Source organism: Fistularia commersonii, chromosome 10 (genome assembly GCF_037954325.1).
Source record: "Fistularia commersonii isolate RoL2024-O1a breed Wild chromosome 10, RoL_Fcom_v1.0, whole genome shotgun sequence".
NCBI classification, from domain to species: Eukaryota; Metazoa; Chordata; class Actinopteri; order Syngnathiformes; family Fistulariidae; genus Fistularia; species Fistularia commersonii.
The window spans coordinates 19,837,865-19,864,629 of NC_141293.1; the positions used below are offsets into that span (position 1 = coordinate 19,837,865).

General features: G+C 47.0%; 2 protein-coding genes across 4 annotated transcripts; one reads left to right on the forward strand and one right to left on the reverse strand.

Annotated features, from left to right (window-relative positions):
- Positions 1 to 598: 598 nt before the first annotated feature.
- On the forward strand, positions 599 to 16,779 carry arhgdia (Rho GDP dissociation inhibitor (GDI) alpha). 3 transcript variants are annotated; one of them, XM_086154247.1, is made up of 6 exons: positions 599 to 712; positions 9,540 to 9,738; positions 10,698 to 10,781; positions 12,273 to 12,349; positions 12,477 to 12,540; positions 12,721 to 16,779. In XM_086154247.1, the coding sequence occupies exons 2-6, from the start codon at positions 9,546 to 9,548 to the stop codon at positions 12,921 to 12,923; spliced, it is 621 nt and encodes a 206-aa protein (XP_086010373.1). In that variant the 5' UTR covers positions 599 to 712; positions 9,540 to 9,545; the 3' UTR covers positions 12,924 to 16,779. The 3 variants fall into 3 exon arrangements, with proteins under 3 accessions (XP_086010373.1, XP_086010374.1, XP_086010375.1); XM_086154248.1 differs by lacking the exon at positions 599 to 712 and adding an exon at positions 722 to 1,331; XM_086154249.1 differs by lacking the exon at positions 599 to 712 and adding an exon at positions 7,112 to 7,199.
- On the reverse strand, positions 13,751 to 26,246 carry cdr2l (cerebellar degeneration-related protein 2-like). Its single transcript, XM_086154246.1, has 5 exons — positions 25,899 to 26,246; positions 22,470 to 22,582; positions 22,229 to 22,377; positions 20,028 to 20,192; positions 13,751 to 18,494 (listed from the first exon to the last, which is right to left on the reverse strand). Exons 1-5 carry the CDS (start codon positions 25,975 to 25,977, stop codon positions 17,540 to 17,542), a joined length of 1,461 nt encoding a protein of 486 aa, XP_086010372.1. The 5' UTR covers positions 25,978 to 26,246; the 3' UTR covers positions 13,751 to 17,539.
- Positions 26,247 to 26,765: the final 519 nt, after the last annotated feature.

Below are 26,765 nucleotides of genomic sequence, written 5' to 3' on the forward strand. Positions count from 1 at the left end.
GGGGCATGAAAGTTTATCCAATACAATAAGGCCGTCTGCCGCACTCAGGTCTAATTATATAACTAATAAAAAATTGGCTTGCGTCTTGGGAATAAACGACTCGTTTTCATTCGAGATATGGTCAATCGTTTCAGTCAAAGACTGGCGATCATCTAGTAAATTATGTGGAAAGATAGTTTAACGTTCGACGTCGAATATCTTCTCCGGCAGGGTTGCGCAATTCCAGCGAATACTTCCGCTTTCAGATTTTTGCAAATCTCACATATCGGAGATTTTCTTTCCCTGTCTAATATCATATCTAAAGCCTAACTCCCGAGTTTAATCTCCCTTTTATGTGACCAAAGGATTTTTGATGTTTCCCCCGAAAGTGGAATTCTATGTTAAAAAAAGTATCAAAATGGACACAGGATGCATCAACTGCATTGCTAAAAATTCCGCCGAATTCTCCTTCTAACATATTCCCGAAAGTTCGACTCTTAAACGTCAGTATTTCTAAAGATTTCATGTGGATATCACAGAATTAGTGCAAGAAGCAATGCTAGTTTTTTTTTTTTTTTTGTTTTTTTTTTGTCTCCGTCTTTATTTTGAAGGCGGCTAACCGGAAGTCGTGTTCTCCGTTAGCGCGGTTAGCTCGGATTTTCTCCACACACACACTCGCCTCACACTCTAGCCCGTTCGCAGCCCGCTGTCCCTACCCGACACCGTTTCAAAGGTAAGTCTCAATTAAACATTCGATAAACTCTCCTAAAAACTCATTTTAATATGTCTAATATGAAATTCCAAGCTTTTGTGGCGTAAATATCGAGTTTACTTAGCACTTCGGTGAACTCTCCGCTAACTCCTCACACACGCTAACCAACGACCGCACATTTTGATGCACCAACGTGCAAAAATATTTTATGAGAACTTTGTCTTTTTTACATTTTATTTAGAGTCTATATTTAAATAGTTGTAATCGGCTTCCAAAATTCAATAAGTTATCCGCCAAAATGAGTAGTTAGTTGTTAGCTTCTCATTTCCGGGTGTGGGTTTGATCCGAGCCATTGGCCGGTCGGACATGGCACCGGAAAGCACGCGAGATTCAACTCAATTGTTTAGTTGGTAATCAGACAAACTGTGAACGTTCACCTGGAAAATTAGGTTAAACTAAAGAAAATCCTTTCTGTATTTTTTTTTGTTGAAGTGAAGTGATCTTCTCAGCGTCACCCATGTGTTAAATGAGGAAATTGTTTGTCACTTCCTGGAACGAACTTTCTCTTCCCCCGCCCAGATATAAATCTTAAGTTTAGGATTCGCACCTTCAATCAGTCCTTCTGGCAATTTCAAGGCTCGTAAGTCAAATCTCTTGTTATTTCTCCCTTTTTTTCTGTGACAGAAGCGCTCTTCTTGTACCCGTGACTCATAATCGATCATTTCAGTCCTTCTTCCTCCCTTGTGTGTGTGTGTGTGTGTGTGTGAGGCCGATGTCTCGTTACTCAGTTTCTCTCGTCCTGGAATGTACAGTCATGGGTTCGTAATGTTAAGTAGTTGGATATAAAGTGCTTGTAGAAGGTGCACTTGCAGGGATATTGTGGAATATGATGTATTAAGGTATGATTTGTTCAAATTACAATCTCTGGTACAATTCAGGGAGGAAGAGATTTCCTGTGCGGTTGCATTTTTTTCCCTCCATTACTTGAGAATACTGTTTAACAACCATTAATGTCATGCCAAGACATTGAGCACCACTACAACCTGAATCCTTAACTATGCAGTTCATGTGTTGAGTTAAATCTGCCTGGCTTATCTTTAATGGTTTCAACTGTTCGGTTTTGTAGATTTATTATAAAGTATGTGAAAGGGATTTGCATGTGAAAGAAAGGAGTCAAGATCATTTTTTATTTTTGCACTTAATTCCTCTCTGTCAGAGGATAGTAGTCCAAACACGGGTCACCATAACATTACATTACAGTCATTCTATCCAAAGTGACTTACAAATATTGCAATTCAGTAACCGAAGATCCAAAGTACCAGTAGTCGTTATTCAGAAGTCACCACTCTATCAAACGGTGTAACGATTAACTTTAGGCTCTTTGTAATGTATCTGATCCACCCACAACGCATGCAGGTCACATCGCATGGGACTCCTCTCACGAGGGTTTCCGACGACCACATTCACACTTGTAGTCACATGTAAGGGTCGACTCGTCAATTGATGACCTTTGTGCGTTTGGCAGCCGCCAGTGAGATCCAATTCCTCCTGGTCAAATATCTGTGTTTTAATTCGAACTGGTTATAAGGACCTTGCATTATGATTAAAAAAAGTGACCCACGGGTCGCGATTCAGTTTTTCTACAGTACATATTGCAGAACATTTAAAAGATTGATTTGCTGTTGCAATCCCTGAAGGGAAAAGCTGAAAGGAGAAGAAGAAGATTGCAGAACATTTAAAAATGTTGTCAACATAATTGTGGCCTTTTTTGTTAAAACTCAGAGACCTTCCGAACACTGGCTTCCAAACACCAGGGCGCCAGTGTCTGCTTTGCAGCTCACACTACTGGGAATGGGGAAATGGATGCAACACGGTGGGGAAGTTATTGTGATAAATTATATATAGATAACATTGCTCACCAGTCTGGCAGTGCTCTTTTCCAGCCTGAACTTGACCTTTGCCAGTCTCCACCGCATCTGTCGGAGAACAATCCCCACGCCCCTAAAAGTGTCGTGCAGCAGTCGCTTGCAAATATTTCTCTGCATTGTCCACTTAAAATGGTGAATTGTGGTAAATTCAACTTCACTTGTATATTGGTATCTAACAAGAATATGCAGCTTAATGGTGCTTTGTGTGCAACACCCGGGATGCAGCCTGAATGTGGGCATGTCACCGAACCCCCGTTGAGCAGGGAAAATAAACCCTGACCTTTCATCTGGCACCTTGGCCGTCCCATTCACTCGCAGCTTCCTGCTGCTGCGCACAGGGATTTCTCACCGGTTATTTTTAAAGCTTCCTATTTGTTCTGGTTCTTCCTGGGATAAAGTCATATTCTGTATCTGTTAGTCTCAGACTCATTTCTCTGGGTTGTCCACCTTCCTCATGCCAGATTAGACTTCGTCGCTGATAGAACAACATGTGTGATCGAGATCTCCGGGTGTGAAGTAGCGTTGACCATCTTATCTCTGATCAATTCTCTTTTTACACATTCAGCTACAACAAGCTAATATATTTTTATCTTTCTAGAACGTTCCATCCTTCATTACAATCTCAAGTTCAGAATCGCCTCCCTGAGAGGGTTTCGGTTGAGGTTGCGCTGTTGATTGCATCAGTTCTTGCAGAACTTCCTCCAGGCATCGGCTATAAGCACCATTTCCTCGACTTTGTGAAACCAACTATGTTATTCTGACAAACGTTTGTAGCCCTCAAGTTAGTTTTGCATCAACCGTTATTGTGTCAGAAGAGTAAAGGTAGTTTCGCTTCACAGGTTAAGAGGAAGGTTTGTGCTTTTTCTTAGTTGTATTTGAAACGATGTTACTCTTCAAGTCCGTGTTTTTTCAAAAAGGAAGTTTACAGACAGGGCAGGTTGGCAGCCTTACAAGCACATGCTCAATGCAAGTCATCCATGTGCAAAGTGGGGTTCATTTTATAGTTTTTCATACCAACGTCCTCATTGATATGATTCTTTATTGATTTCCCCCAGAGGTTCCTGATCAGTTGTATGTACTTGAAAAGTCTTTCGGTGTGTTTTCGAACACTGGAAGAGAAAAAAAGCACCCCGCACTCGCCAGCGGTGATGTAATGGATAAGCTTCCCTGTGGAGAATCTCTTCAATTTTCTCCTCACAAAGTCAGTGGAAAGTTTATTCCTTGAAATTCCTCCCATTGCAAATTTTCAGTATCGCTGATACACAACACAAGTCTTACATCATTGTCTTACAATCCGTGCCAGACGTGCGAGTATTCATTAGTCTGTCTAATGAATACTCGAGCGAGTGTGGAGGGACCAGATTCAGACAGACCACCAATTCTTGTTTTTCTTTTTTTTTTGCCCCCCCCCCCCCACACACACACACACACACTCCTATCCATAGTCCTCAATCTCACAGGCAAGTGTCAGGTTTGAAACAGCTGTCTTGTAAATGCTTTAGGCAGATCTTCACAGGTGTGCAAACACATGCTAGTTGAAATATCTGTGCGTCGGCGCTCGGTTAGCCTCACCAAGCACTGACCACACCCGGTACCTTACACATTTATCACATCGCGTTCATGGGCGAGTCGACACAATCGGCCGTGTTTGTAAACAGACATTCTCGAGCAAAAATCCGTGAAATTCTCGCACACTGAGTCGTAGTGACTCTGTCACCTGAGTTGAGCAGCGAATGCATCATGTGGTGTGAGATGACGGATGTGGAGGCGAGGTGGCCTCGGCTTTTCTCACAGGATGTTTGTGATTTCAGGTATCCGTGTCTCTCAGGTGCTCACATTCAGTCACTGTGCTCAAAGATCTATCCTTTCTGATCAGAATGTGTCCCAGAGTTCTAAAAAATAAATGGGTTAAGTCCGTTGAATATCAGACATCCACTTGTGTTTGAGTAAAGGTGGCTCTACCTTAAGAGGTTCTCAAACTGTGACCTCCAGAGTAAAGCTGCCATAGACTCCTTACCCCCGTCCCTGTAAGTTTAAATCAAATTCTTTTTCATATCCTTTTTGTTTGTATTTGGAATTTTTCTGACACTGTTAAGGTATGCTATCAAACTCCCATCATCAACATTTGGTAATCAATTTAAATTGAATTTTCAGGCATGTTCTGACCTATTGTTGGAAACAATTATCTATAAGTAAAGATTTTCATTTATGTTCAGCGATTTCCAGCCCTGGTAAAGCCATCTATTGTCTTGAAGATGTAATTATTTTCTATAAATTACTGAATTCTACTAGATCATTGTCTTATCAGCAAATGATATTGTAATGCTGAACAAGCTTTGCAACCAGATTCTCCTCTCGACTGGTCTGATTTGATTTGTTGTAGTTTAACTGATATTGATCCATTTTATTTTTCATACAAGTAAAAAGAAAATGAATGTATGATTTAGTGCCAGCTTGAAAACCGTCTTGACATCTGTAGTATATCTTGCACTGCATTTGAGGGAAAGTCTCATATTGTTGCTCCTACACACACACACACACACACACACACAGCAGTTGAGAAAGCCTGTATCATCCAAGGGGATCTTCTGGGCAATTATCTGCCCCTTGATGACACTAATGATTTGTGTCAAGACAATCCTCTTGCTGTGTCGTTGCAACACCTCCAACACTCTCTCATGCCTTATCAACCATAATTCCACTTAGAATAATCCAGCTCCTGCAGTGTTGCTAAGGAATAACTTTAATCTCTGGCTGTGTAAAACGCCACGGTTAAACCCTGTCGATCAGATGATCCTCATGTAGGGAGAAGCACAACATCCACTGTTTGTTTGGGTGATCTCATGACCTCTGTTTCCCAGCAGCCGCCAGGACAGACAATGGCGATTTGACGGCCGAGCCAGAGCCACAATTCACATTGTTTGTCAACCGGCAGGAATGTGTACCTTTATGAAGGCGCTGATGTCGATATGGTCGGAGCTTATCTATTTCACTGAGCACGGGGGGATTTTTGGAGCGTGCTGACTCAGCTCCTTCACTTGGCTAAGAAGCCTGATGAGTGAGTCTGCAGATATTGTGTAATACGTGAGGACAATTGTGTGTTTTCATACTAAAACCGTCTGGTGAAGGTTAAACTCACCAAACAGTTCTGTATGTGGAAGATACACTGGTTTCAGCCTATCCAATCTGAGCAGGAGTTCTCATTTTCAGAGTTAAAAAACTCTAAATAAAAGACTTGATAAGCTGTAGACGGTAAATTGTGTTTTCATTTTTTTTTTCCTTTTGAAATCACAGAAACATGGCAAAGGTATGTCTAAAAATAGTTTGTTTTCAAATGTAAGCAGAATCTTTTTCTTCCTCCGGCTCCTCCCTAGTTCGGGGTCACCACAGCAGATCATCAGTTTCCCTCTTCTCCGTCCTCTGCATCTCCTCCAACTGCATGTTCTCCTTCTCCAACTCCACAAAACTCCTTCTTGGTCTTTCCCTTTTCTTCTGACGTGGCAGCTCCATCACCAACATCCTTCTACCAATATCTCTCTCTTCTTGACGTGTCCAAACCATCTCAGTCCAGCCACTCCGACTTTGTCTCCAGGACGTCGAACCTGGGCCGTCCATCTGATGTGCTTGGTTTTAATCCTGCTCATCATTTTCACTCCCGAAGAAAGTCTGAACACACTGGAGTTGTGTCTCCTGTCTTTTGGTCAGAGCTGCCTCCCCACGCTTTCCAGCTGTTTCTCTTGAGTCTTGCTGCTGCTCCTTTGTCCCAGATAACTCCTGATACACTTCTCCAGCTACTCTTTCCTGCCTGCACTTGTATCTTCAGCCTCTTTTCCACACTCCCTGTTGCTCTGAATGGCTGACCCTAAATATTTAACTTCCTGCGCCTTCCTCGCCTCTTCTCCTCAGTCCCCACTGTTCCTTTTTATTTACACACATGGACTCCGTATTGAACCGCACAGCAAAAAACTGAGTTGCAGTGGCATTAAAATCAATAATCAGAAAGTTAGCTAAAAATTACTAACTCGCAGTTAGCTAATAACTTCCAGTAAAGCATCAAACTAGGGAACGTTTGTTCTTTTCGATTCTAATGTCAGCCGTGAAAAAGGTTTCTGAAATGGCTTTCAGAGAGAGTGTGTTTCATTAGCAATCACTCTCTTCCTGCTCAAACCTGTCTGTAGTCTCGTGGTCTAAACAAAAGGTATGCAGCCTGGAAGAGAAAGATGGGGGCCCGATCGGGTTTAATCATGAAGGCAAAACAGCCGGTGGCCATGGATCACACGACTCGAGCGGTTAAAGTTGGAGAACTCGCACGGAGAACTGGTCCGTACCGTCTTTCTCATTCTGAAACAATTGTGTGCCTGTCCGTCCCCGGGCGCCACTCACAGCTGACGGGACTAGACGCACCGCTGGCGCGAGAAGGGTTTCTGCTTTTATGGGAGGCCCCGGCGGGGAAACAGCTCTGTTGTCACTTCCTGCCTGGCTTCTATCCAGCTGCGTAAAGCGGCGGCTCGCACACGGCGACCAGGCTCAGTGAATATCGGCGCGTCAGGACTGCGTCCGCAGAGGCAGGATTAACCGCGGTCAGTATGACTAAACAGTGTCTCAGGTGCTGTTTTTTTTAATGCTGAGAGTAACCAGCTGTGATCAGCATGTCAAGTGACTTTCTCTGTGTTTGCATTTTTGGCCGACGTTGTGGTTTGCCTGCCTTGATTCCTGATGACTGACTGCTGGGATGTTAATACTGATACTCAATAGTAAAACCAACTGATTTATCATGCTCTCCAGAACAGGTCTGATGTCTTGTTTGTCTGTCACCTCTTCCTGGACGTATATTATTCTCATGGTTGTTTTGTCATCACGTGGAGAACGAGTTGTGGCCCGTTAAGATTAGCATTAAATGTGTTGTGCGGTAGCTAGAGAACAAGATACCTGGCTCAGAGTGCCACCCACTGAATATAAATTCACCATGTTTATTCCTATTTCCTCCCTATTCCTAGCAGTTTGAACAAATACCTGCTTTTATAATTCATTCTCGCTCAAACTAAAGTTCAGTGCAAAATGCTGTTATATAAGCATGCAAAAAAGCTATTCTGCCATCTTTACTTTTGAAGGTTTATTTTATTTTCAAGACCCCTAAAAAAGGGGAATACACCTCAGTTATTTTCACATTTCCCAGCTCAATATTACGCACCCAGTATTAGATTGCATCGTTTCCCTTGTGTCATTTTCCAGAGGCTTCTTTTGTTGATAGCTCTAAATTATTTTTAGTTATCGTCAACATTTGAAAGAAATTGTCTGGGGGAAACGAAGGGGGGGAAAAAACTTCTTTTGACTATATTTATCCGTGATATAAATATTAGCCTTAAAAATAAGCAAAAACATTGTCAGAAAATAATATTTAAATCCCAGTGGGAGAGTAGCTTAAAATGAGTCTGTTTCAAAGTCAGAAGGAAAAGGCCGCAAGTAAATATGCATTTTAAAAGCTGTAATATTAGGTGAAAACAAACCAGCCAAAGATCAACATGCTATTATTCAACAATTTCCTTCAGGATAAATAAAGTCGTTCTTATTCTATTACCTGAAAATAAGCCAAGAATTGTTTCAAGCTAATGACTCAAATGCCTATAAATGTGCCAAATTCTGTCTGAGATGATCCCCCCCGCCGGTGTCGGAGCACCAGCTGCAGCAGGTGTGGAGACGCAGAGAAGGCTTTTCTCAGCATCTGCTCACCAGATGTTACTAAGTCTCCATTATTTTCAGCGTTTTTTTTTTTTGTTTTGTTTTGCTTCTTTTTTTGTGTGTGTCTGGGACCGGCGGCGGCATCCAGGCACCTCATCGTGCCGTTCCCTGCTCACATCACTTTTCTCACTTCTAATAGCAAGTGACTGCGTGAGTGTGTGTGCATGTGTGTGTGTGAGGCCAACCTCATTAGCACAGCTGAGAGGCTGCAGGAGAGAAGAGCAGGGTTCACTGAATGATCTTACCAACCAGAGGCCCCTCTTTTGTCACGGAGGCCTCAGAGAAGGCGCCCCCATAGCTCAGAGCGCCGCGTGCTGCCGAGCTCTTGTCCACACTAACGTGCAAACCGGGGTTGGTTTTTTCTTCAAATGGAGAGAAATCTACAAAACTGCCTCCTTTTTTGCCGCCAACAATGCTTTTCTCCACGTGGTGCCTAAAGTACAAGTTCAGATCAACTTCTTCCTTCTGCAAATGGAAATCCGGTGTCTTGAATAAGAAAACACCCTAAATCTCATAGCATAACATATCCACAGTCAACAAATCACAAGTGACTGGCTAAACTGCCTGTCCTTAAAGTAGACACAAAAGATGTCTTCTATTTATTCATTTTTAAATCTTTATCTTTCGTCACCTTTCCCCGAGTCTGCCGTGGACGAGTCAGCCCTGAGTAAGCTCATGTCCGATTTCTCCCTGGGGAGGACCGGTGCCGAGGCCGGCGCTGGTTTCCTGGTCGGTAATGTGGATTTGACAGTGACCTGACTGTACGGTTGCAGTAGGACTTGGTCCAATCTGAGCAAGTTCCCCTCAGCGCAGAGCAGGTAGACAGATACTGATGAACAGCAACTCCTGTCAATCTGTAACCCGTGTTAATAAACTTAGAAAACCCTTCTGAACAACACAGAGACAACTCTGTTTCAATGTGCACGCTCCTATCGTACCATCCCGTCATATGTGTGGTCAAAGTGGGCCGAGGTCACATGTCGAATCCTATTTAATCGTCCAAAGCCAGATGTCTAATAGCCCGCTGCCGCTTTGCTCCATATCTGCATGGGATTCAATTAAAGCGAACCCTAAGAAAGGAAGTGTTCTGTGCTGCAGCCCCGTCATCAATTTTTATTATGCTCCTTCATTTCTCCCGTCTAACCCGTTGTGTGTGTGTGTGTGTGTTTTTGTGAGAGCAGCACACCATGGCAGAGCCGGATCTCACCAGAGAGCAGCTGGCAGCAATGGCCGTCGACAACAACGACGAGAGCGAAGCGTCCGTCCTCTACAAAGCCCCCGCCCAGAAGTCCATACAGGAGATCCAGGACCTGGACAAGGACGACGAGAGCCTCCGCAAGTACAAGGAAACGCTGCTGGGCCAAACCTCAGTGTGTGAAGGTGAGAGACATGGTGTTCATTTTTGGAAATCTACCCTTTCCACCGGAGGTTCTGACCTGCGCCCCCCCACACATGTCCAACCGGACCTTCTCGCCAGATCTCTGTCCTCTGCGTACGCCAATAAACACCCATGTTAATCCAGTTGTTTTTAAAGTGCAGCCAATTCTTTCGGCACTGAGCTTTTCCTCAAAGAAATAAAATGAAAATAAATATGTAACTCCTACAAATTCTCATAACACGCAGGTGAGAGGCGGGGTGTTGAAAACATAGAATAAGCCAGACTCTATTCACTCATTTACTGTTTTGCTTAATAGCACTAACAGCTCTGTGAACAAGCAGGTTTTCCCCCTCAGGGTTTCAAACCACTCTGGAATGCAGTCAGGCCAATGTTTTGTATTCCCTTCCCACTGTCCGTTTAAGATGTGTGTGTCTTCTCTTCCTCCGAATGATTCCTTAAAGCTCTTGGAAAAACAGCCCGACACCTGATTATTTGACCTTCTCCCCATAAAACACCCAACAAAGGTCAAAGGACGCCGGTCAGACCCGTCGAGCATCGAGAATTTTCAAAAAGATCATTTAAAAGTTCCATCTCACGTCTGTCTTGAGTTAAAAGTATTGACGCGGTTACTTAGGTAATAAACAGGATGTGATAAAGCCGTGACTAATAACCAGTCCATAATAGTTATGAATATTAGCATATTTGTGACCGGTGCTATTATTTTACACTGACAGAATGTAACACTAGAGGTGCATTTGGACCAGAGGCTTCTGTGCTGTTTGTTTCCTCTCGGCCTAATTTTCTATGAAAGTTATGCAAATGAGTCAGACAAATTCCTGATAAATTAGTGTGCGTATCCCGCTCTCATGTTTAATTCATCCGACCCGAAGGAACGCTCCAACAACCGAAGCCTCTCCATAATCGGGGCGCGTTTTGTGTTTGTGTCTCGGTTTCCCCTCAGATCCAAACACCCCCAACGTCCAGGTGACACGGATGACCCTCCTTTGTGCCCTGGCACCCAAACCCCTGGTTCTGGACCTGCAGGGTGAGCGCAACACACACTCTTTCTGTTCCTCCTGAGCGGAGGTGAGTCCACGGAGACTACTCCTGCGTTTGTGTGCAAATACAAAGGTCATTAGTCAGATCATTTCTAATGACATCATTCCCGTGTAAGTAGATTAATGAGCCACTTGTTGCGATTGCCGGACCTGCAGCCGTGCCTCGCTCATCTGAACCGCTCTGCCACCTGCTGGTGGCTGCTCTTGGTGCACAAGAGTCAACGTTCAAAATGTTTCTTGTCCTATGCACGGTGCCCGTCCGATAAAAAGGAAATTCTTACTCTGCTGTCTGCAGCGAATGCCGTGTAGGTTGTCGGTAACATAGAAGAGACACAAGACAATAAATAAATTATAAGCACAGTGAGTTGCACTGCTCTTAAGATCCTCTGTGAAGTCTTGGTGGTTTCACAGCAATGTTGTGTGATGATTTGTGTCCGGGTAGCTTTATGCAGTGTTTTGTTTCAGCGGAGGAAGGTTGCAAACGACAGAATCAGGTCAGAGTAGCATTATTAATAACTCCGCTGTGACACAACGGAGGCTGCGCTTGAACACCGCCGTCCAGGTGATGCGATCCCGGTGTTTTCCTCGGAACGGACACAGACTGCGTCGCAAAACCGTTCCACATTGTTCCAGATCAGTTTCAGGCCTCTCTTTTTTTTTCCCACACGGAAATAAATGCAATAAGAACCTGAGAGTCCAGGAGGAACCGTTGGAGTCAACTTCCTCCATCCAGCCTTCTCCTCACACCAACTAACCTCATGTGCTTTTCCCTCCATCCATAAATGTCCTCTCAGGTCTTCCTCCAGACCTCCTGCCTGCCACCTCCAGACTCTGCATCCCTTCTCTCTCTCCTCTCAACATGTCTTAACCATCTCGGTCGGACTTTATTTCCAACAATCTAACGTGCCGTCCCTCCAGTGGACTCGTTCCTGATCCTCTTCCTCCCGGTGACCCCCAAAGAACCCCGACATCTTCACTTCTGCTCCCTCCGCCCTGCCGCTCTAGATCTTCTGTCTCTAAACCGTTCACCGTCTTCTCCACCTTTCTTTCATTCTGGCTGTTATTCTTTTGGCATGCTTTACCCCTCACGCTTTCTTCCACCCGTTCCAAGCTTTTGAACGTGTTTCTTCACCTCTTTCCCACCCTCTCCACCGCTGTGAACGTCTCACCCCGAGTCCTTAAAATAGTCCGCCTTCTTTATCGCCACCGGCTGGAGAGGAAGGGCTGCTATTGTTTGTCTTTTGTCCAAGAGTGTCGTTTCGCGTCGCGGGCCGGAAAGTGTAAACACAGCTTTTACTCACGGCTCTCCTTTTGAAAACAAGATGTAAACAGGCGGGCGAAAGGAATCTCATCTTGGCAGTCCGTTGGAGGTCAACGTGAAAATGTGTAAACGCCGCAGAGAGACGTGTTAGTCATGAACCTCCGTTGCATTGGTGTGAGACGCCATCAAAACCCCAACGCCTCTCTGCCCCACCCAGGAGACCTGGATAACTTCAAGAAGACCCCGTTTGTGCTCAAGGAGGGGGTGGAATACAAGATCAAGATCAACTTCAAGGTGAGAACGTGCTCATCGCAGCGCTCCTGGTCTTGTGTACACACACACACACACACACACACACACACACACACACACACACACACACACACACACACAGGCGGGTGACGCATGTTGTCTTTCACAGGTCAACAAGGAAATCGTGTCCGGGCTAAAGTACATTCAGCAGTCGTTCAGGAAAGGAGTCCGAGGTGAGACGGACAACAGCTGACGTGTTATAAATCCGCTCAAATTTAAATGAGCCTGTTTATCAGTCCCACCGTGGCGACGGTGCAGTTTATTCCTGTTTTGGTAGCAGCTGTTTGCAGGGATTCCTCTGAACCTTCGGGTGCAATAGATCACAACTTGTTGTGTTTGTCTCCGACGCGCAGTGGACAAAACGGAGTACATGGTGGGCAGCTACGGGCCCAAGGCCAGCGAGGAGTACGAGTACCTCACCACCATGGAGGAGGCGCCCAAAGGCATGATAAGCCGCGGCACTTACACCATCAAGTCAAAGTTCACCGACGACGATAAGAATGACCACCTCTCCTGGGAATGGTCCCTCAGCATCAACAAGGACTGGAAAGAATAATCCTCCTCCTCCTCCTCTTCCTCCTCCAGCTCCATCGTTCGCTTCCTCTGCTTCGACCCTCTTCTCTCTCTCTGTCTCTCGCTGTCATTCCAATCTTTTTTTTTTTTTTATTCTTTTGCCCAATTTGGATCCATTTTGGTTGAAACCATTTGCTCTCTCCGTCCATCCAACCTCAGCTCTTACAGATTAAGACATTTCATTCTTTTTTTTTCTTCTTCTAAATCCATCTCTTTTTACCTTCCAAGTATTAAATTCAAGCAACGGAGAAAGCAAACATGCACAATCCAAGGTTTTGTAGTTTTGTTTATAAAATAGAAAAAAAGTACAAAATATGATCTTTTCACTGTTTTGCTAAGAACAATTTAAATCCCCTCCTTCCTCCTTCCTCTCCGTGCTTTTCACCCTCCTTTTAGTATGAATGGTTAAAAATGATTTACCACGATCTGCCTTGGAAACGTCTTACAGTAGCACTGGATGTACACGGCCGCTGCGCACTCATTAAGCAACCCTCTGCAGACACGGCCCCCGAAAGCCTTTGAGCAGATTATTTGTACCGGTCTTGGCAAATAATTTGGAATTCAGGTCACCGGGGACGGCGGGGGTTTGAGGGGAGGCGCTGTTCCGCCGGGAGCCCTGGAGGTGCGGCCGCTCCTCCTGACGCCGGGTCTTTCCGGGCACTTTCTCAGCAGCCACGTGGCCTTAACGCGACCCCGACCCATCAGGGGGAGAGTAGAAATAATCCAGATCATCAGCTGTTTTTAGCAATCAATATCATGGACACTATCAGGATTCCGCGCACCTTTTATTTCAGGTTTTTCACTCTGATGTTTTTCTTTTCTTTTTTTTTTTTTTCAAAAAGCTGTTCATCTCCGTATTTAGACGCCTGCTTCATCCACCTTGAACTTTTTAAAGTCATTCCCATGTAGAAGCTGCGCCAAATGGCTTCGAAATCTCCTGCGCATCCTTGGATCCCGACCCGAGGAGCGAGCGAGCAGCTCCTTCACCCGGCGATACCAGCGGCTGCTGACTGTGCCTCATCTCCGGAAAAAAAAAAAAACAAGCACTACCCCGGCAGCTCGCCTTCACCGGCCTCATCTGGGACGGAAATTTATTTTTTTTCTTCTTCCTCTTTCTCCGCTCCTTCTGAGAGGCCGTAACGTGACCTCGTCTCCGGGATGTTTTTTTTTTTTTTTTTTTCCCCCAATTCGGTTTGTGCTGCTTGTGTTTACTGATGTGTTCACATTAAAGTGTTCAGACTGGGTTTGCACGGGTGCAGTTAGTTTGTTTTCTTATTTTTGACTCTTAACCACTTAACCACTGTCTTCCTCAACACCTTCCCTGTTTTTATTTCTTTTAACCCACTTAAAAGAACAAGGTCAGTACATTTTGTTTAATTTACACCTTTAAACACAACAGTCAATTCTCACACCGGCACTGAGAAAATAATGTTTAACACTCCACACCAGGAACACGTCCGCATCAGCAAACATTCAAAACACAGCTTTAGGTATCGTTTTGCCGTTTCACACAGGTGTAAAGCAGATTTAGCACTTTGAAAAGAATGTCTTTTTAAAGTGACACATGCTTTTACCTCTTGTCGTCCCCGTTTCTTCATACGAGGTCGTCGTCTCTAACATTTACGCCCATTTGGTCGTTCAAAATAATGATGTCTTATTAAAAATACACAACAAAGCACATGTATTACATAGTTAAATCACTGGTTTTATCAATTAAAAATGGTAACAGCAAAGTAATCACTAAGTCCGGTTTCCATTTTAACTCCCGACCCCCCAAAAAAAATCAAATTAGACTAAGCTCCCATCCTTAATCTTTGGGCTTTATGACTTCAGAAATCCTGCAGTATGAGTTGCATGTTAAATATGTAATAAATATTGAGTGTCCCCTCCTCAGCCTGGTTCCCAGTGATCCCCAGTATCTTTCCTGGGGTTCTATAGCCCCTGGGGGGTCACCCAAGACGAACAAGTCCCGATCCAGGGACCAGACAGAGACCCAACCCCCAATGATGAACAAGATAAATGGAGAGGTGGCCGGGCCCCCCTGGATCCTGGCCCGGAGGTGCAGCTCAATGGCGAGCGCCTGGTGGCCGGGCCTGCAAGTGGGTCTCCATGGGACCCGGAAAGGCGCGATCGGGAGGATCGATCCCCCCGATTTGAACCCGAGAGGTGTTTCCATACTGGACTTCTGCGCTCACAAACACCATGTTCAGACAAAGGTGTGCACGCGTGCACTCGGCACCAGCGCACCGAGGCTGCCGTTCCATGATTGACTTCGTGGTCGTAACATCGACAGCGGCGAGGGATGCCGTCTAGCCGAAGAAGAAGTCCTACCGAGCCCTTCTGGCCTGCGGGGCTCCGGGCGCAGCTGCGGTGGCTGCCGAGCCAAAGGCTCGGTCGTGGGAGGAGCTTGGTGAGGCCGTGGAGAAGGACTTTTGGAAGGCAGCGAGGAGATTATGGTCGCCATCCGGCGGCTCGGGAGGGGAAGCAGTACACCGTCAACACTATACAGTGGAGATGGTGGACTGCTGACCTCGATCTGGAGCTCTGTGGACGAGTGGAAGGAAATCATCCAAGGTCTCCTCAATCGCAACATCCCTTCTAATGGGGAAGCAGAGTCTGGGGACTCTGGTGGACTCTCCTAGGTCCAGAGGTCGCTAACGTAGTCAGAATGCTCCACGGTGACGGGTTCGGGGGGTTGGATGAAGATCCGCCCTGGTTTCCTTAAGGCTCTGGATGTTGTAGGGCTGTCCTGGCTGACACCTCGCAGCCTTGCATGGAAGATGGGGACGGTGCTGCTGGACTCGGGTGGTGATCAGAAGTTGTGCTCCAAGGGCGGTAAACTCCTCCGTCTTCCTGGAAACATCTACACAAGGGTGCTAGAGAGGAGGGTCCGACAGGTGCCTGAACATCCAAGAGGAGCAATGTGGTTTGTTTGTCCTAGATGTGGAACAGTGGACCAGCTCTACACCCTCTGCAGGTCCCCTGGGGTGCATGGGAGTTTGCCAACCAGTGCAATTGTGTTTTGTGGACCTGAAGAAGTCATTCAACTGTGTCCTGTGGGGCATTAAAGGGGGTTCCAACCCTATAATACGGGCTTTTCGGTCTTTATATGATCGCAAGACAGAATATATGTGTATGTTCTGGAAAGGAGAGGAATGAAAGTTAGTCGCAGCAAGACAGAATATATGTGTGTGAATGAGAGGAACTCGGGTGGAACGGTGAGGCTACAGGGAGTGGAGATCAAGAAGCTGGAGGATTTCAGGTACTTGGGTCAACAGTCCAGAGCGTAGGAGAGTGTGGAGAAGAGGTGAAGAGACGGTCCAAGCAGGTTGGAATGGGTGGAGAAAAGTGTCAGGGGTACCAAGAGATGGAAGAACATCAGCCAGAATAAAAGGAAAGGTCTACAAGACAGTGGTGAGACCAGAGATGATGTTTGGACTAGAAACTGTTCCAATGACCAAAAGACAGCAGGCAGAACTAGAGGTTGCAGAGATGAAGATGTTGAGGTTCTCTTTGGGAGTGACCAGGATGGAGAGGATCAGGAATGAGTCTATCAGAGGAACAGCACATGTTAGATGTTTTGGAGAGAAGGTCAGAGAAGCCAGACGGAGATGGTTGGGTCATGGACAGAGGAGGGATAGAGAATATATTGGTAGACGGATGCTGGAGTTGGAGCTGCCAGGCAGGAGGTCTGGAGGAAGACCAGAGAGAAGATGGACGGACGTAGTTTCCTGTGAGGGTTGGACTTCTTTGTCACCGATTCTGTTCATAGCTTTTATGGACAGAGTTTGTAGGCGTCGAGGGGATCCGGCACACTAACATCAGGATTGGGTCCCTCCTTTTTGCAAATGATGTGGTTCTGTTGGCTTCGTCAAACCACGATCTCCAGCTCTCACCGGAACGGTTCGCAGGTGGAGGCCGCGATGAAGATCAGCACTTCCAAATCCAAAACCATGGTTCTCAGACGGAAACGGGTGGAGTGCCACTCAGGGTCGGGGAGGAGGTCCCTCCAAAAGAGGGGAAGTTCAGGTATCCCAGGATCTCGTTCACAAGTGAGGGAAGGCTGGAACAAGAGATCGACGGGCAGATCAGGGCAGCGTCAACAGAGATGCAGACTCTGCATGGAGGCGAAGCTCTGGAAATACCAGTCGCCCTTGTTCCTGCCCTCACTCACGGTTCGCAAGCCGTGGGTTTTGACCGAAAGAACAAGATCATGGATCCGAGCAGCTGAAATGAGTTTCTCCACAGGTTGTCTGGGCTCTCTCTTAGAGACAGGGTGAGGAGGTCCGAGTACAGTTGAGTCAGATGAGGTGGCTCGGACATCTGGTTAGGAGACCTCCTGGATGCCCGGGGAGGTTTTTCTGGCATGTCCGACCCTGAGGAAGACTCAGGACACGCAGTAGAGCCTTTGTCTGTAGGCTGGCCTGGAAGTGCCTGAGGATCCCTCTGGAGGAGCTGGACCGGGGAGAAGGAGGTCTGGGTCTCCCTGCTTCAGCTGCTGCCCCTGCAGCCTCTCCTCGGGTGAGTGGTAGACAATAGACGGGTGGATGGATATTCAGTGTCTTAAGGGAATGTAGTCTCGGTTATCGTAATAAGGCTTTATTTGTTGGTTTTCCTGCTTTTTCTGGAGTTCATGTCACTCTTGGTTTTCTGCAAGCGGGAAAAGATTTCCTTAAACAGAGCCTTGTACTCGGGCGTGTTCTGGCTGAGCCTCTTGTCCACCTGCTCCACCTGCCTGCTGATCCCCTCCAGGGCCTCGGGGGTGGACGGCGTCTGGGGGGGCGTGGGAGGAGCGATGGCCGCACCCGATGTGGACGGCGTGGCGGCGGCGGCGGCGGCGGCGGCGGCCATGCTGTACTCCTTCACCGAGGGGTCCCTGGAGACGGGGCGCGAGGTCTGCACGCCGGCGTGGCACAGGCTCTCCTCGTGGCGCCGGCACTTCCCCAGCAGCTCCTCGTACTTCTCCAGCAAGGCGTGGTACTGCTCGTCCACCTCCCTCAGGATGGACATGCCGCGTTTGCGCACGCCGTTGGCGTGCAGGGCATAGCTTCCCTGGCGCCGACCCGACGCGTCGCGGGCCGAGATGGCGTTCAGCGCCGTGTCGCTGCAGCTCTTCCTCACCGGGACCCCCTGCTTTCCGGAACCTCCCGCCTCCCCCGCGCCTTCCTCACCTCCTCCGTCCGTCCCAGCACCTTCTTCTAGCGTGTCCGTCTCGGGACCGTCGCTGAGCAGCGTCTCTATTCCGGCCTCCACGTCTCCCATCAGACACACTCTGGACCTCCTCAGCTGCTGCATCTCCTGAAGCTCCGCCTCCAGCTCCTGCACCCTCAGCCGGCAGCCCTCGGCGCCCAGGAGACGCTGCTCCAGGCGTTCGAACTCCTGCAGCACCGCCGCGCATTCCCGCTCGGCCCCTTCCCTCCTGGAGCGCTCCGAGGTCATGGCGGAGCGCAGGGACGACACGATGTTCTTCAGCCGCTCGTTCTCCTCGTCCGCCGGCTGTCTGTCGGCCAGATCCACGCTTCCCGGGTTCGCCAGCAGGAAACCGTCTTCATACCTGGAACGGACGGTCGCGACACATTCTCATCGGCTAGGTGGTCGGTGAGATCCAGGCGGACGCGCTGATCCAAGGAGGGTAACGTTTGAACACACACACACACACACACACTCACACACTGTTTCATGATCAAAATGAGTCGACACCTGTTTTTACATAAAGATTAGCAGCACCATCCATGACAAACAGGATCGGGGCTCGTGTCGCCACTCAATATCTACATTATGTAGAATAGAAATCGTATTTTTAGGAATCAATATCGGCAATACACACTCACCGGCCACTTTATTAGGTACACCTGTCCAACTGCTCGTTAACAATTTCTAATCAGCCAATCACACGGCGGCAACTCTGTGCATTTAGGCATGTAGACGTGGTCAAGACAATCTCCTGCAGTTCAAACCGAGCATCAGTCTGGGGAAGAAAGGTGATTTGAGTGACTTTGAACGTGGCATGGTTGTTGGTGCCAGAAGGGCTGGTCTGAGTATTCCAGAAACTGCTGATCTACTGGGATTTTCACACACAACCATCTCTAGGGTTTACAGAGAATGGTCCCAAAAAGAAAAAATATCCAGTGAGCGGCAGTTCTGTGGGAGGAAATGCCTTGTTGATGCCAGAGGTCAGAGGAGAACGGCCAGACTGGTTCCAGCTGATAGAAAGGTAACACTGACTCAAATAACCACCCGTTCCAACCAAGGTAGGCAGAAGAGCATCTCTGAACGCACAGGACGTCCAACTCTGGGGCAGATGGGCTACGGCAGCAGAAGACCACGCCGAGTGCCACTCCTTTCAGCTAAGAACAGGAAACTGAGGCTACAATTTGCACGAGCTCATCGAAATTGGACAATAGAAGATTGGAAAAACGTCGCCCGGTCCGATGAGTCTTGATTTCTGCCGCGACATTCAGACGGTCGGGTCGGAATTTGGCGTCGACAACATGAAAGCATGGATCCGTCCTGCCTTGTATCAACGGTTCAGGCTGGTGGTGGAGGTGTAACGGTGTGGGGAATATTTTCCTGGCACTCTTTGGGCCCCTTGGTACCAACTGGGCATCGTTGCGACGCCACAGCCTACCTGAGTATTGTTGCTGACCACGTCCATCCCTTTATGACCACAATGTACCCAACTTCTGATGGCTACTTTCAGCAGGATAATGCGCCGTGTCATAAAGCTGGAATCATCTCAGGCCGGTTTCTTGAACATGACAGTGAGTTCACTGGACTCAAACGGCCTCCACAGTCACCAGATCTCAATCCAATAGAGCATCTTTGGGATGTGGTGGAACGGGAGATTGGCATCATGGATGTTCAGACGACAAATCTGCGCCAACTGTGTGATGCCATCATGTCAATATGGACCAAACTCTCTGAGGAACGCTTCCAGCACCTTGTTGAATCTATGCCACCAAGAATTGAGGCAGTTCTGAAGGCAAAAGGGGGTCCAACCCGTTACTAGCATGGTGTACCTAATAAAGTGGCCGGTGAGTGTATATATTTAAAGTTGTCGGCCTCCAGGTTGGAGGCGAGCACTGACCTGGGCGCCGTGCACAGCTCCTTCAAACACGGGAAGGAGTGGACCGTCTTCCGCCGTTCTTTCTTTTCCCTGCGGACCCTCAGCTCCTCCAGGGTCCGCAGCTCCTCCACCCGAGCTGTGAGAACATCCACCTGGCCCTGCAGGGTCTCCATGTTTCCTGTCAACCTACACACACACACACACACACACACACACACACACACGCACACACACACAACTTGGGCATTGGTTATGTCATGCACATACAGATTTACATACCATTCTCACAAGTCAACAGTGAGTCAGTGTTGCCGAGTAAAGCGTCTGGAGCAGCTTTTCAGAAAAAGGCTTCCATCTAAAACCCCTCGAAAAAAAAAAGCGAATCCCCGATTAGGATATTTTTAAAAACACAGGCGTTATATTTTTCTTTCTCGGTTCCAAAAGGCAGTTTCATCAAACCGTCTACGGAGTAATAGGACGGAAATGTGTCGCTTTCTGGTCGACATGGAAACTGGAGTCTCCAAGTGCAAAGTACAAACATTTGTATTGTTCCTTTGGACTTTAAAAAGAAAGAACATGTTGTTTTGGAAAAGCAAATCACACAGGAAGCAGCTCTTTCCTAAGTGGGTTGTAAATCGAAAACGTGGAAGAATGAGGGGAAAAAAACGAGCTAAATCGCAGTATTTTGACATTCAAGCCTGTCTATAAGTCTATAAGCTGCAGGTTTTCACTTTGTAACATCAGATATTTACACACCAACATTTATTTTCTATTTTGAATGAAATCCATACTGGTAACATCTACAAATGTGTAGAAATGCACTTTAAAAAAAATGTCTTTTTAAAGCGACACATGCTTTAACCTCTTGTCGTCCCCGATTCCTCATACGAGGACGTCGTCTCCGCCGCCTGACTTTGACTTTTACGCCCATTTGGTCGTTCAAAATAACGATAATGTTGTCTTATTAAAAATACACAACAAAGCACAAATGTGGAAATGCTTTTTTCCGCCTGGAACACGGCTGATGAAAAGATGAATAATTATGTTTTGGGATGTTTTAGGAAGCTCTTTAGCCCCCCAAAAATCCATGAAATAGTTGCATCATTGTTTAAGCCGCAGCATTCAAAGCGTGTGGAAAAAGTAGCGGCTCGTGGTCTGAGAATAACAGCTCTGCATGTGGAAGCGACAGGACCTGACAGGAGGAAGGACCGAGACCAAGCAGAGCCGCTTGGATCGCCAAGTCATTTTGCAAATATAAGGAATTTGCTCGGGTTTACAACATCTAACAGGCGTTACATGAAGTGAGAGGGAAATCAAGGCGATGCTGGTCGATGCTGCAAAGTGGCAAGTTGTGCAAAGTGATGCCAAACAGGAGTCAGGACAGTGTATATATATGTAATATATGTACATTATTCCCTTTTTTCTTTCTTTTTTCATATATATACACTGCTCAAAAAAATAAAGGGAACACTTAAAAAACACATCCTAGATCTAAATGAATGAAATATTCTTATGAAATACTTTGCTCTTTACACAGTTGAATGTGCTGACAACAAAATCACACCAAAATGATCGATGGAAATCAATTGTATCAACCCATGGAGGTCTGGATTAGGAATCACACTCCAAATTAAAGTGTAAAAACAAACTCCAGGCTGATCCAACTTTGATGTAATGTCCTTAAAACAAGTCAAAATGAATGTGTGTTGCTTCCTGAGTGGACACTATGATTTCACACAAGTGGGATTGACTTGGAGTTACATTGTGTTGTTCAAGTGTTCCCTTTATTTTTTTGAGCAGTACATATATATATATATATATATTTTCTGCTTTTTTCTTTCTTTCTTTTTGTATTTAATTCTTGATGTTGATAATTTTGCTGCTGCCCCTGTGCCCCCCCGACTGCCCCTGAGGGAAAACGTTTTTCTGATTCTGAAAGGTAAGAAAGTGTTTTTGTGGCGGTTAGTTTTGGTCGTGATGGTCGTTTGAAAAGTCCATGTCGTGGCTGAGCAGCGGCTTCTAGAAGCCATCCTTACATATAGTCGCTATAAATACGTCATCTGAGTGGATCCATTATAAGCGCTCGGTTGGAACACGACAAGAAGACATGTTTTAATGGCTCAGTGAAACGGGAAGCGCCGCTAAGACACCGCTAACGCTCGATTGAAGTCGCGTGATCATGACGGAGAGATGTTCGCGGCGGGTTTGACCCCGGGGCTCACCTGTCGATCTTCTGCTGCGAGGCCTTGCTCTCCAGCACCAGCTTCTCGTTGGTGATCTCCAGCTCTCTGGCGGTCACGTCCAGCTGCTCGTACACCTTGGCGTGCTGCTCGTTCATGTCCCGCAGCGTCTCCAGCTGCTTGGACAGGTACTGCCGGGAGAGGCCACGCATGTTCGTTTGGTTTTTCCTCACCACACTTGGCCCTCGCGTCCCTCGTCCCGCGCTCTCCTCTCGCCACCTACCTCGATCTCCTGCGCCTGCTCGTCGTTGTTGATGTACATCTGCTGGAGGGAGTCCTCCAACTCCTTGTTGCGCTCCAGCAGAGTTTTGCCGAGCTCGGCGGCCAAATGCAGGTCTGAAAGAAGCGGAGATGAAGATGAGCGGCGGCCAGCGGTCTCCGTTTTACCAGAGGCGGAGGAGAAGCGGCGAGCGAGACCGTCTTCCTTTCCTTCTGGCTCCTCGCGTCAGGGATCTCCAGAAAATCAACCTCCTTTGCTGACCCTCATCTATCACACCACCAACTTCATGTCCTCGCTCACCGCGTCCATCCATCTTCTCTTTGGATGCTTCAATTCCAGCATCCGTCTACCAATATATTCCCTCTCCCTCCTCCGTCCGTGACCCGACCATCTCTGAGCTTCTCTCCTGAACATCTAGCATGTGCCGTCCCTCTGATGGACTCCTTCCTGATCTTCTCCATCCTGGTCAGTGAGTCGAGGGGATAATAAGGCGTGAATTACAAGTGACGGTGGCATCGACAAGTGTGTTTGAACACACTTCATAAACTGACCGCTGCTAGTTTTCTGTGTTCGGTGGTTCACACTTCGGCCTCGCAGCGAGAAGGATTCCGACCAGGAGACCTTTCTGTGTGGGGTTTGCATCTTCTCCTAGTGTCTGTGTGGGCTTCCTGCCAAGGTCCAGACACATGCAGCAGGTTCATTGGAAAAAATAATGGGAAGATGGATGGATGGATGGATGGATGGATGGATGGATGGATGGATGGATGGATGGATGGATGGATGGACGGATGGACGGATGGATGGATGGATGGATGGATGTGTTCTAGGTTAATGGAGTCACCCGTCTGCTCTCCACAGACGTAAACAATGAATGCAATGAACGTTTCATCCGTTCATTGATTATCTCTATTGCTTATCTCGCACTCTGGGTCGTAGGGCTGCCGGAGCCAATCAGAGCCGTCGTTGGTTGAGAGGCGGGGTTTGCATGGACCAGTTGCCAGCCAATCACAGGGCCACAAATAGAGACATACAACCGTTCACGTGTCATCTAAAAACATCAAACCGTTCACGCGTCTCAGCCGTTCGGGGTTTCCGGCGAACCGACGACTCGTGAGAGAAAAGCGGCGAAGGAGAACGGAGGGAAAAGAACCGAGGAGGTTCCAGCTGCGAGGCGGGAGCGTCATAAGCCCGGGCTTCCCATCCAATTTGTGAAAATAAAGATAAGACGCGCAAACATTTGATCAAACCACATCCTGTTTCTGCATCTCTGTTCATCATGAACCTGCTGCCTCCTCCTCGCCCTCTTTGTCAACACGTCCAAACCCGGGATCAGTCAGAGAGGCGACGCCGAGGCCGAGGGGAAGAAGACGCCGGCTTCGCGCTTCAGACGAATTAGCAGACAAAGAGAGAGACAGCGATTTCTGCGACGGCAGATCTTTGATTTTAGCCTCGCGCAAAGATTCTGTTTTATCGCCTGGAATGAAGCTGCGTTTCTGTATCGCCGTGATGGACGGCGGCCGGAGGGCGCCTCGGCTTTCTGCACGTGCGTCTCGCTCTTGGTTACGTAACAGGCCAATTATCTGCGCGGAAGAGCCGAGCCGTGCAAAGGCGAGGGGCGGGACGGCCGGTCGCGCACGGACGAGCGGCCAGAAAAGGTTAGAAATCAACTGGACTCTGGATGTGAGCTTTCCTGCTCGGCGCTCTGCCAGGTGTCAATCAAACACGGGCCGCCATGTTGAACCCGAGCCCCCCCCCCCCGCCTCGTTCCCCCGGCAACGCTTCATCAGCAGAGATGAGAGCAGGCAGCAGAGGAGTTGCATAACGGCAGCGTTTCTGGCTTACATTTAAAAATAAATAAATCATGAAATGATATTCTGGATGACGGTTATTACGCGGCGCCAAAGCCTGGAATCTCTGATCCCGGCTAAGGAGGTCTCGTCTGGGGCTCCCTAATCAGATCAGGGGCTTAATGACTTCAGACTGATGCTGAATAACGCTGAGATAAAATGCAGCATAGACACACACACACACACACACACACACACACCTGCCTCTGCGATAATGAGGCATAAAGCAGCTTTGGCTCTCTGGGTCAGCAGGTAATGAGGAGGCGTGGTGATGCCGCAGAAAGACGGCGTCAGCAGATCCAGCCGCTGAACCTCGGGGCTGCACGCCGTTTCGCCTTCGCCTCTCGATCAAATACCTCATTAAAAACATGTTTTCACAATAAAAGTGGTCCAACGGGCCATTGAGCGTTTGAGCTGTCAAATCCTACCAATACTTAAAAAAACATTTTGAACAAACTGTTTGGATAAGGATGGCGTGTTAATTATTTTGCTTCGTTTCTGATATCAGAGTTGAAACACGTTTTTATTTCAAATGGTGGGAACGTTAACGCAATGGAAGTGAAGAAATAAACACACTTCCCTTTGCTTTGTTTTGAAAAATGTGTTTTCTCCTTTTTCGGAGTGACGGGAGGATAGAAAACACTTGACTGGGGCTTTAAACGGATTATTTACCATCAACAATCAAAAAGGAAATCAAATTTAACCCAAATTAAGAGGTTTGATTTATCTCCCTAATCTGAGTATAGTAGAGTGATATAACGGCAACGAATAAGGAAGGATACGTTCCTAAAAACATACGCAAAGTAAAAAATAAAACATTTGAGGACTTCATAAATCATAAATCCCCCGAAAGAGGCCTGAGAACATTTCCAGTGTTTCCAGTTTCGATTCTGCTCATGAGTGGACGTAATCATCTTTGGCCAAAAAATACATATATAGATAAATAAGTGAGTCATTTATTTAATACATAAAATGTAATAAAATAAAATGTTAAAAAATAAAATTAAATGAAAGGTAATAAAATAAAATAAAAGGTAATAAAATAAAATAAAAAGGCAATAAAATAAAATGTTATAAAATAAAATAAAATTAAATAAAATAAAATTAAATTAAATGAAAGGTAATAAAATGAAATAAAATAAAATAAAAAGGTATTAAAATAAAATGTAATAAAATTGAATTAAATTAAATTAAATGAAAGGTAATAAAATAAAATAAAGGGTGATAAAATGTAATAAAATAAAATAAAATAAAAGGAAATAAAATAAAATTAAATTAAATTAAATAGAATTAAATGAAATAAACTATCAGTCTAGATGTGGCCTGTCTCCTGTTAAGACGCTGACAGTCAGAACCTTGCATGAGCGGCGGATGACCGCTGCTCTCCAGTGTTTGACGGACAGGAGGAGCGGATGCAGGATGAAGAAGATGAACAAGATGGAAGGGAGGAGACCGCTGAGGCGGCAGAGCGCGGTGACGCCACGGACACCCGCACGCCGTGCGGAGGTCGCATCCGGGTGGGCGTGGAGGTGCGGGATCTTTGTTACCCGATCTGACCCCCCCGGTCCCCCCCGGTCCCCCTCACCTTGCTCCAGGTCCCTCTGGTCGTACCAGGGTTCTTCCTCCTCCGTCACAAACTCCTCCATCCTTCCTGCGCGAAGCATCGATGCGGCTCGGCTTCTCTCCCCGCCGGAAGCGACAGGCGGCCCGGGCGTCGGCTCCCCGGGTGTCTCCCCCCCCCCGGTGGGTCACCCTGCGAGGATAGGGCCTCCGGGCGGGGGGCTAAGATCCGGATCTTCTGGGGAAATGAAAGGGAAAAGCAAAAGCAGCTCCGGCGGCTTCCACGACTCTGCGCCTCCACTTCTGGATGAGCATCACCGCCGGTGCGTTCAGGTGCGGTGGGAAATACCGGACCCGCACGATAAATACCGGCCAAAAATATCAGGAGTTGTTTATTTGGCCGCCCGAGACCGTTTGTTCCGTTGCTTCAACTCGGTCCGATGACCGCCGGCCATTTAATCCCATTCAAATGTTTGTTTTACGATTTTAAATTGAGGCGCGCCGAAGGTGACACGCAAATACCCGGATTTTCCCAAGAGACATAAACGCATCACCAGTGGAGATGACGTCAGTGTTTGAGAGCGACGCCGGTACCGACTTCTCCACACACGCACACGCACACGCACACACACACACACGTCAAACAAAGGCCATCAGACCTCATTAAGTGAGCACACAATTAACGACGTGTCACACTGTGATTGGTTTGTTCCCATTGAGCATCACCTTTATTGTAAACATTATCGGAGCAGGCAGGCTCTCAGCACAGCAGGTGTGTGTGTGTGTGTGTGTGTGTGTGTGCACAAGTCTTTGGCTTTTCCTCCTGACTGCGAGAACACACACTATGGCCTCTCGGTCCTAACACTAGAACTAAAAGGAAAAAAAAAACAAG

Excerpts from the sequence above, each read along its gene's own strand:
- cdr2l (XM_086154246.1), bottom strand. The coding sequence starts at position 25,977 with ATGCTTCGCGCAGGAAGGATGGAGGAGTTTGTGACGGAGGAGGAAGAA. Across the intron at positions 22,378-22,469 it reads AGCAGGCGCAGGAGATCGAG|TACCTGTCCAAGCAGCTGGA; the intron begins GTAGGTGGCGAG and ends CTCTCCCGGCAG. Across the intron at positions 20,193-22,228 it reads TCGCAGCAGAAGATCGACAG|GTTGACAGGAAACATGGAGA; the intron begins GTGAGCCCCGGG and ends GTGTGTGTGTAG.
- arhgdia (XM_086154247.1), top strand. The coding sequence starts at position 9,546 with ATGGCAGAGCCGGATCTCACCAGAGAGCAGCTGGCAGCAATGGCCGTC. Across the intron at positions 9,739-10,697 it reads CCAAACCTCAGTGTGTGAAG|ATCCAAACACCCCCAACGTC; the intron begins GTGAGAGACATG and ends GTTTCCCCTCAG. Across the intron at positions 12,350-12,476 it reads AGATCAAGATCAACTTCAAG|GTCAACAAGGAAATCGTGTC; the intron begins GTGAGAACGTGC and ends TGTCTTTCACAG.